This window comes from Eupeodes corollae, chromosome 3, assembly GCF_945859685.1.
Source record: "Eupeodes corollae chromosome 3, idEupCoro1.1, whole genome shotgun sequence".
NCBI lineage: Eukaryota > Metazoa > Arthropoda > Insecta > Diptera > Syrphidae > Eupeodes > Eupeodes corollae.
In genome coordinates, this window is record NC_079149.1 from 114,691,193 (window position 1) to 114,702,356 (window position 11,164).

An 11,164-nucleotide genomic window follows, 5' to 3' on the forward strand; every position below is an offset into this window, starting at 1 on the left:
GATTTAAATTTCCCCCGTGGAATCATCCATGGATGGTACTTGCATCAATGAGACTCTAAATCGTGATATTCTCGGTATTTGTATCACCAACATTTGGGGTTTTCTTAGGCGATTCAAGAAGTTTTTCTCCTCCTCTGATCTGGCTGTTATCTACAAGACCTATATACGTTCAAAGCTTGAGTATAACTCCCATCTCTGGGCTTATGCTCCTGCAACTTAAATAAGCCTCTTAGACAGTGTTGGAGGTATAGCATTTAGATAATTTGGTGATAATACCATCATCGGATCATTTACGTCACTTGATCATCGTCGTGAAGTTTCTGGTGTTACCCTTATTTTAACGGTTTATACTCCATCCCTGACAACATTACTCGCACACAGGAATTGTTGAGAGTCGTTAGTCATTAGGTCCTAGTTCTCAACGGACTTTTGCTCAATCTTATTTATTTATTTTTATTTCTTTAATCTTTTGAATTAACATAACATTGATTCTTCTATTCTTGTCTTTTGATTAAAAAGATTCAATCATTGACTTTATTTCTCGTCTTATCAGTCCCCTTAACTTTAACTTTAACTTAGACTTTTAAGTGTATAGGCTAAAATACATTTTTTTTGTCGTAACACATTTGTGCGGTAAAAATTCATTTCCGTTATTTTTATAATAGTTTTTATTGTTCTTATCAAAAATTTACTTAAATTATAGAATAATGTTAGTATCACATGCAAATTTCATAATTTCATTCAATATAACAATCATTACAATAACAGAGTATTAGAATATTTAATGTTTTGAAAAGATATCATCTCTTTTTCTGTTTCCTTCCCATTTATTTGTACAGGATAAATAGATTGCCATTGATAGAAGTATCAGTCCTATAACCAAAATTGCAATTCCAATTCCTAAGAAAATTCCTGGGAATTTGAAAAACAACTGAAAATAAAAATAAATTAATTTGTTAGTATTTTAAATTTAATTATCAATAAAAAAGAATACTGAAAAAATAACATGTTTAATTTTGTAAGATGTGAACCTTTAAAATTTTGGATTCTGTATTACATTTTTGTAAAATAGATTTTTAAGTCTTTCTTCATTATCTTGTTGTCAATGGGTAAAATTGAAAATATGGTAAAAATTGTATCAATAACATTTTTGTCATAATTGAAAAAAAAACTCCATAAGCCAAATTTTGACTTTTTTAGGTGGTTTATTTTAAAGTCAAAAAGAAAGAAGTTATTGCAATTAAAAAAATCTAATCTCAGACCCTCGAAAAATCAAATGAAAATAAATGACAACGACCTAGTAACACATTTTACGCAATCAAGCAGACATTTTCAAGTGGGCTGGTTGAGTGGGGTATTGTGACACTCGCCAATCCCCCCATAAAACATTGACTCATTTGTTGTGCAAGTAACGTTTATATTTTTTGAAGTGTCTGTTATACGGATATGTTTACTTTATATAGAATTCAATATTTATTTAAATCTTGTGATACTATAATTAATTACCATTTTTTACAATTTAATTGCGTCCCATAAAATACCTCCTGGAGGTGAACTATCTTATCTACCTCTTTAACAAACTAATAATTATTTATATTGAATTGTACCTAGAAGTCCGTTCAACTTGAAAAACAAATCATTAAATAATTACATATTTTCTGATTTTTACTTCCATACAAATATTATAAACGATTTGTTTACAAGTTTGTATATCTTATATATTTAATTTAAATTCGTTTTGTTGCCAAGGCAGTTGAAGAGTGTTCTTACGTTTGAATAATGTAAACAAAAAAAAAATATTAGTATTAAATAAATAATTTAAATCATTGAAATTAACATCCTTACAGTTCAAAACTACTTTAATCATAAAAGATGCAGCTGCAGGATTCATTGAGTACTATCTGAATATTACGGGTTATCCATTTTGCGGTTTCAAAAGTATAGGGCTGGAATTCAACATCTGTCAAACTTAGTTATGAAACCAGTTTTTTGTTTGTCAGTTAAAAGTCTGAAATTTACAAAAATGCACAACGCATTAAAATTCTTAAAACGAACTACAAAAATAGTGCCTCCACCACAGCCACATATTGCGCGTTACGAGGAGATCAAAGTTTCCATAATCGTCCAACTACGCACGCAATTGAAAGGTAAGGTTAGGCTAAAGTGACTGTCCATGATAGAATGGGACACACTTGGGCCAGTTCAATGGCCCATTGTGATATCACATGAATCTTGAGGCTTCCTCCTAATCTCAAGGGATCCAGTTTGAGTCCCATACACACGTGAGAGGCTGATTATGCTGATATGATTTAGATCGTTTAGATCGTTAAAGAAGAATTCTCCTAGGTGATTCTTGCGTTTTTGAGATAGAGCAGGGCATGTACAGAGAAGATGAAGAACTGTTTCCTCTTCTTCCTCGTCCAAACAGCTTCTGCAAAAGTCATTTGAGAATACGCCTAGCCGTGTGGCGTGCTTTTATATTAGACAGTGTCCGGTTATGACATTATAGAGCTTATATATGCGATCTGCTTAGACTGCTTAGACATAGCAAGCACCTTGATTAAATCTAGTATTGGCCAGATGTTTTTTGTATCCTGACACCTGGTGTTTGCCTTCTTTATATTGCTTTGCATTAGCAACAGTTTACAAGTAGCGATTGGTATGCCAGTATGAACCAAACGTGGTAAGATGGGCGGCACTATACTGCTCCTGGCTAGTTCATCTGTCTTACATTTACCTGGAATGTCTCTATGGCACGGCACCCAGCAAAGGTGAATATTAAACTGTTGTGCTATCTCCATTAAGATGATCAACAGTTATGGACTGTTATAGAGTTTGTAGAGACAGAGTTCAGAGATTTGATAGCGGCCTGAGTATCTGAGAAGATACGGATATTAGATGTTTATATCACGTTTTCTTTAAGCCAGGACAAGACTTGGAACACGCTGCAATGATTGGGAAGGCGGAATAAGAGACTTAATTTCCGTCGTTCAAAGTACACACCTCCACCAACCCCTTTCTTTCTTTTTAAACCATCTGTATACAAATGGATTGACTCGTCTTCCAGGAATGCCCTGCCGTCCCAGAAAGATCTGGGAGGTAAAAACATTTGCAAGTTTCTGTCGAATTGCAGTTTGGGGATGCTGTAGTTTGTGTGCTTTGGAATTGATTCTAAATACCTAAGAATTATGGAGTGGCCAATGTTGTCGTTAGTCCATTGCGACGGAGCTTTGCGGCGAATAGCAAAGCTTTCGGCTATTTGTTTGCTAAATATATCACGCAACTGGAGAGACTGGTTACAGATATTGTAGGGCCTGTGCACCATCGTTTGGCTCGTACCACTGATAATGTCGCTGCTGTAAGTGAAAATGTTGCCGAAGAATCGAGTGTGTCGATTCCTCGTCGTTTTTAGGAATTAGGACTGTCTTACGGCAAATTATGGTGTATTTTGCATTTTGATCTACACTTACATCTATATGAAGTCCAGCCCACAGATACGTCAATTGGGTTCTTCAACAAAAGGCGATGAACGGCGATTTTTCGAACAATATTTTCTTCAGTGACGAAGCACATTTCTCATTAGGTGGCTATTTGAAGTTGTCGTATTTGAGGTTCTTAGAAATCTCAAGTATTTGAAGAGAGGCCATTACCTACACAAAATGTCATTGTTTGGTGCGCTCTTTGATCCAGAGGTGTGGTAGTACCTTACTTCTTCTTTGGAACGACTGTCACCATCAATTCGGAGCGTTATGGTCATATGATAACTTACTTTTCCTCTTGCCTGCTATTGAAAAATACAACTTGAAGAATATGTGGTTACAACAAGACGGTGCCGCATGACACACAACTCGAATTAATATGGCTTTTTTGCAAGAGACATTTTCTGACCGTGTAATTTCTTGTCTTGGTGATATCCACTGGCTACCAAAATCATGCGATTTGACACCACTGGATTTTGTTTTGTAGGGCTACGCGAAAGATCGTGTTTGTGCCTATAAAGTTTTAACTCTTAAGCACTTAAAAACGAAAATTCTTTAAATTATGGCTGAGATATAACTTAATTTAGCAGACCATTGCAGGCTTGGGTTTAGGTTGGTATTGAAGGTGAAATTTATATTAAGGCTAATCATGCAATGCTGTTAAAACACTGGATAAGTTTATCATTTGTTTAATGAACTGTCAAATTTGTTATCAAAAATGTATTACACAATTTGGTTAAAACTCTCGAAGGTATTTAGTGGATAAAATTGTAAATATTTTGTTGGTAAACGTTAAAAAAACGTCATTCTAAATTTCAGTTACAAGAATTTCTCTTTCTCAAAGAAAATATACGAACCGTATTATTTTCCAATGTTTTTTAAAACTCATGATTGGACTTGAGATAATAGATTGTTTTTATTGATTGCAGTTTAAAAGTTAATTTTAAATTACTTTGTAACTTGGTGTTCGTGAACATAATATAAAAAGCTTAATTCTAATACAAATATCACCATTTGAGAATTTAGAACCTTTATTATGTATGAATTTAAAAAACAATCAAAAACATGTCGTACTCACTTTAAAAATTCAAAAGATTGCATTCAAATAACTTACTGGCTTTCCTTTAAAAATTATTTTCAAATAATTTTTAAAAGCAATCTAATTTACTTTGAGGCTTCAATCATGACTTTTAAAAATGGCTTTTATGTTAAAATTTAAAGTTCTTTTAGAAGATTTTAAAAACAAAGTCAAAGTGATGACATAACAGAAGTCTCTTAAAGACTTAAGTTTTTCAAACTCTGTTCCAAACGATTTATTTTTAAAGACGAATTTTTAACTCGAAATTTTGCGAAACGGAAGATTTTCTTGAAGGTGTTTAATGCCACTTTACTATTTGATAAACATTTTCGTTCATTTCGTACAAAATTTATGATTTAATTGCATTTTTTTTATTTTTCTGTGAATTCCAACTATGTTAAAGTTTCTTTTGGGGTTTTTGAAAAATGTTTTACAACAAAATCGTTCTCTTATTGAAATATATGGACTTCAACTGTCTGACCTTAATATTGAAATATGACTAGTTTTAAATTTCTTACCCTGACAAGTATTGCAAAACTTTCGTCTATATCTCCTTGTTCTGACAATATTATCAAAGGTGCATAAAATTCATTTACATCATTTAGCATTCTAAAAAAAAATGTAATATGTTTTTTAAAAAACTCGTCAGTATATCAAAAAACTTACTCAATACTATCATGTGGTTCCACAAGCATATTTATTTGCATATTAGCATTACCCGAAAGTGGGCAACCCAATCTTGGCTCAAGTATCATGTAAAAATTATGTTCTTTAGGATCAGGTTCCATTCCTGTTATGGCAGCGGCATAACTAGGATCAGCATTTAAAAAATGTGGCAGTGATAAATACAATGGAGCTCCATACAAACAAGGTCCCAAATCAATAACTCCAGTTCGCGGGCATTTACTCTCATCACTGCCCGAACAATAACACTTCATATTTGGATAAAGTTGCCCACTGTCAAATGTCATATCATTGGTTGTATATTTCACAGCTTCTATATCACGATAAATCATTTTTTCTCCAGGGAATAAATTTATCGAACGACAAGTATCAGGTATAAATACCGAAAGTATATCATCGGGACCATGTTCTGGTGCAAAAAGATCTCCAGTACTTCCATTTATTCGACTGCATTCTCCTTCGAAAGAATTAGATTGATTTTTACCACGCCATTTGGCAAGTTCACCCAACATGGACAAATCTTTTTGACCAGTGTGAATTGTATAAGTTCCTTCGTATGTTTTTGATGCATTTCGTCCATATAAGAATCCAAACTTTTCCAAACGCAATGAAGTTAGCTCGGTTAGGAAAAGTCCAACAAATTCTGTCATCGGATCAGGGAAGCCTTTGAAAATCCATTCTTCAGCTTTTTTATTAACTCCCAACGATCCACCTTCGGTCTTTAGGAAGTAGTTTAATATTTTCTTTACATAGCGATTCATGTTTTGAACTTCTTTTGCTGCTATCTGTGGATTTTAAAATAAATTAATGAATGTCGCATGAGTTACACAAAAGTTTAAATTGAAGTCAGACGTCTTTTAAAAAACTACTTAATGGTTAACATTTGTCTTAAATTCTACAATGCAGTCTTTTTAAAAAAATTAAAAAACGGTGTTCAAAAATACGACAAAATTATCACAATGTCTTAAACATGAACATGAAGTTCTAAATGAAAATATTGAAAAACAGGAGTAATATTTAAAAATAAAAGCGTACACATTTTTAAGTTGACTAATCAATGTCTTATGAAGCCAACGACAAACAAATAAAGAAGAGTATTCCCTTTTTGACAGCTGTCAGTTTGAGAGAGAACTGATAGTAGGAAGTAGTCTAAATCAACAATGTTTTACTCTGTAAACAAGGAACAAGTACTTTCGACAGCACTGTTTTTTTTTAAATTGTGTTTATCAGCCCGGTACAAATTTCAATCAAAATCGTTTGAGCGTTTTGAGATAAACATTAAACATATTTAGGAAAACCCCTAATGCAGACGGTTGATGTGTATCTGATTAATATAAAGCATATCTCAAAGCACGTGTGAATTTTTTAGCTTGGTGCACCAACCGAAAGATACAAGTCGGCAAAGCAGAAATAGTTTTTTAATGTTTAAGTGTTTGTTTTTACTTTTGGACACTTCGAATCTTCTAACCTCGCTTCCCTTTAGTTTCACTGAACATACACAAAAATATATGTCCCTTTACTTCAAGAATGACTTCTACACTTTTTTGAGTAAACACCTTTTAAGTAACCACTTACCACAGTTGGTGGATGAGGAAGAATAATAGCATCATCCAACGAGCCACCAGACATTTCCTTTTCAAAAAACCACGACCTACGATTGTAATAAGTCATAGTGTCATTTTCATGCCAAATGATATCTTCTTTAGACCTTGTCTCACGAAAAACATAAGGACCATGTTGACTGAAGTTTGGTTTAACATTACGGTTTGTTGCCTCATGCATATTTGTCCAATTGAATAAGTACACACACATGTAACTTGTCATAGGTGGATTTAACCATTTGTTGAACATCCATGAGTTCGGACTTAGGGGTAAATACTGAAAGTTGAATTTGTATCACTTAAAGGTTATTCCTAAAAACATCTATGAGAAAGTATTTTCTTACACTATGGGCAATGTAATCCTTTGAATGTGGTGAAAACACGATTAAAGTTACTCCAATTACTACGCATAATATTCCAATTGTTATAACCCAGATTTTCTTCTGTAGCACACTACAACAATTACAACACATTTTCAATCATAGATATCGATGATTTTAAACTAAAGTAAACAAAAAACAAATTCAAATTAGACATTTTGAATATTATTAAAATATATTAATTTACTGTAATTTTTAGAAGATATCTGGGAAGTCCGATTTGTATAACGTAAGAAAACCATTTAGAGACTGAAACTTTAATATCGGTTAATTAAAGAATTTCATTGAAATCAAAATTATCATTGAAAATTGAAAAAAGAAACTATTATCAAAAAAGATATCGTCTGTCGGGTCGATAGGCCTAATTTGTGTCCAAATTATTTAGTTTATATACAGTTAAACCCAGATATGTAAGTGCTTCTCGATTATGTGCTTATTTTTTAGAATACAAAATTGAAGGTTTTTTTTTATAAAAATGATCTAATAAGTACCTTTAGCTTAACTATTTTTCCCACTTAGCTTTTTTTATTTTGTATAATTTTTATAAGTTTTACTTAAAATAAATCTTTAAAGTTAATTTAAAATCAGATTAAAAATAACATACACTTTCTTACTTTAAGAAAAGGTTTTCTTTTGTTGTATGTGCTTAAATTCAAATATAATGATAATAATCTACTCCAATTTTGGATGAATATCTCTTTTTAAATCATATTTAAATGTTTTTGTTAGGTTTTAATTTTTTGAATTTTTTTTTACGTATTCATAAATATAAAGTGACTATATGAACTTAGGACGATAGGTTTTTTTAAACTGCTTAACCCGGAATAGCGCATATCAAACCGAAACTATAAAGGCGATGCACTTATCCGGGTTTAACTGTAGTTACTTTTGGTTTAGTCGTGCGTTGAAGATTAAAGTTCAATTTATTTATCTACATATTTCGTAATTGTTAACATATTAAATTAGTTCATGCTACAGATATGTGTCACCTGATTTTAATTATCTGCCAATTAACAGGAAAAACGTATAAGTTCTTAGATACCTAATTATAGATTAATACAAAATTGAATTAACACTGATTTTGGAAATAAAAATATATAATCTTATTTTACATATAAGTGAAAATGTAGTTTACTTAAAAAAATGTTTTTTCTGCATATATATTGGCCTTTCACCAACGTCTTATGAACTAGGCTTGTAAAGAAGAATTGTAATCTTCTGTGGAAGCAATATTTTGAAACTGGAATACTTGTACAGATTACATGAATTGAAATTGGTTCTAAAAAAGATAGGGATTTAAATTTATGCTTCAATAATCATTTGAGATAGTAGTAACCGTGGCATGATGATAAGTGCGTAGAACTGTCATGCCAGAGATCTGGGTTCCTTCCCTGCCTAAACATAATAGGTTTTCACTAGTACTGCCTCTTGACAAAAGCCCTAAGGGTTATACTTACTTACTTACTTAAGGTGGCGCTAAATTTCTATGTGAACTAGGGCCTCACCCAACAAACTTCTCCATCTAGCTCGGTCCCTAGCTAGATGTCTCCAGTTTCGCGGTCCAAGTTGGGTGAGGTCACTTTCCACTTGTGCGTGCCACCTGATTCGCGGTATTACTCTACTGCGGTGTCCTGTGGGTGTGGATTTGAAGACTTTCCGGGCCGGAGCATTGTTTTCCATAAGCTCTACTAAGCCATCTTAGTCGTTGGACTTTTACCTTTCTGGCTAAGTCTACGTCGAGGTTCAGCCCTACAGCTCGTCGTTCCATCTTCGTCTCCACTCCCCGCTTTTGTCAAAGTCCATGCTTCTTCCCCGCACAGCAGGACGGAGATAATATATAGCGACACTTTGGTCCTTCGAGAGAGTACTTTTCCATTCAATTGCTTTCTTAACCTAAAGAAACAGCGGTTAGCAAGAGTTATTCTTCGTTTGATCTCAGCGCTGGTGTTGTTTTCTGCGTTTAAAGCGGAGTCTAGGTAGACAAAGTCATTGACTACCGCAAAGTTATGTTTGTCGATGTAGAAGTTTTGACCAAGACGTCGGTATTATAGGTACTTTCTTGACGACAGGATGTTGTGTTAAGTTGTTTCCAACCTTTATGGAGCAGCGTGAAATCTCCATGGTCATCCTGCACAAACGGACGAGTTTGGCAGGGATGCCAAAACTAGACATGGCTCTATACTGCTCGTTATTGATCGCTATTGATGCTGTTGTATGCGGCCTTGAAATCGATAAAAAGATGGTGGGTGTCGATTTGGTGTTGTTGGGTACTTACGAGATCTGCCATAATGTGATTATTTGATCGACTGTGGATTTTCCTGGTCTAAAACCACACTGATAAGGACCCATCTGGTTGTTGACGATTTCTTTAGACGTTACCATATTACGGCAGAGAAGATATTGTAGGCGATGTTAATTAGACTGATTCCTCTATAGTTGGTGCAGTTAAGAGGGTCTCTTTTTTTCAGGATCGGTCAAACAATACTGAGGTTCCATTCATCGTGTATGCTTTCTTCCGTCCATATCTTGCAGATGAGTTCGTGCATGCTCCTAACCAACTTATCTCCAGTTGCTTTAAAGAGCTCGGCATTCAAGCCATCCGCTCCAGCGGTTTTTTAGACTTCAGCTTAGATATGGCAATCTTTATTTCGTCTAAGTCGGGAGGACGGGATTGTTGGATTTCGTCGTCGATGTTGAATCGATAATCCTGTCTGACATCGGAATTAGGTTCGTCGCCGTTATTCAGTCTGCAGAAGTGGTCCTTCCATATCCTCAGCATTGACTGCGGTTCCACTATGATGTTTCTACTTTCGTCCTTGGAGCCTTCGGTTCTAGGTTTATGTAATCTGAATTTCGTTTCACCTGTTCATTAAACTTTCAAACTTCATTCCTGCTTTTAAACCTCTCATCTTCGATCGCACACTTTTCATGCCCTCTCTTTTTCCTTCTGAGAAGTTGGTGTTATACTTGTCATGAAAAGTGTATTTTAAATCTGTTGGTCGGATTCGTCTTAAAACCGTAGGTCCCCTTCATCCCTGACGCAGGAATGGTTTGAAGTTGTAAGTCACTAGGCCCTAGTTCTCAACGGACTGTTGGGCGACCTTGTTTTTATTTTAATCATTGGAGATTGAAAAGATTACATTGATTGTAATTTATTGCTGAAAAATGTGACTAGAAGCAATTGACTGCAAATATAGGGTGTTTTTTAGGTAGCATGAGAATATTCGGTGATTTGACAGTTGAGAATGTCAAACTGTATTGATTAAGTTCATAGAATATTTTTACCGAAAAAGTCAGTATATTGATGAGGATAATATAAAATTAACTAAACAACTTCGTCAATTTACAAACCTTCTTCTTCTTGAAACAATTCAGAAATCAACACTTTTATTTTCAGAAATAGTCCTGAACTGATAGTTTAGAATACTGTTTTTGGAAGAAAAAAGTTTGACAAAGTTATAAAAAACTTAATTGTTCATTGATTTCAACTCTTTATACAGTCATAGGTTGCAATAAATTTTACAATCAATTCAAAATTTTTAGAGCACTTGAATAACTTTTAGAATAAAGATTCTCAATTATTAAGTCTCAAATATCTCCTCAACTTTGTTCAAATATTTCATTGACATTGCTTTATAAATTTGATCTGCCTTTGAAGTTGAAAAACTTGCAAAATTTTCAAATTGATGAATTCATATAGAAACAAATTTATTTAAAAAACCTCTTAACTGAAGCCCAAAAACGATCAACCAACCGCATCACAGTCATTGAAACTCAAAAAGACATCGATTAAGTGCGGATTCAACTTTTTTTTAATTGGCAATGCCAATACTCGCCGTACAATCTACAACAACATAGTTTTATTTTCTCTCTATATCCTTCTATGATGTAGAATTTCAAAAACTCATGCATTCAAATCGTTGGTAAAAGGGCCTTCGTAAT

General features: G+C 33.6%; 1 protein-coding gene across 1 annotated transcript; it reads right to left on the reverse strand.

The window, feature by feature from the left end:
* Nucleotides 1-672: 672 nt before the first annotated feature.
* LOC129951386 (protein croquemort-like) lies at nt 673-7,513 on the reverse strand. The gene is made up of 6 exons (XM_056063507.1): nt 7,410-7,513; nt 7,187-7,344; nt 6,817-7,119; nt 5,224-6,026; nt 5,076-5,166; nt 673-931 (listed from the first exon to the last, which is right to left on the reverse strand). Exons 2-6 carry the CDS (start codon nt 7,313-7,315, stop codon nt 782-784), a joined length of 1,476 nt encoding a protein of 491 aa, XP_055919482.1. The 5' UTR covers nt 7,316-7,344; nt 7,410-7,513; the 3' UTR covers nt 673-781.
* Nucleotides 7,514-11,164: the final 3,651 nt, after the last annotated feature.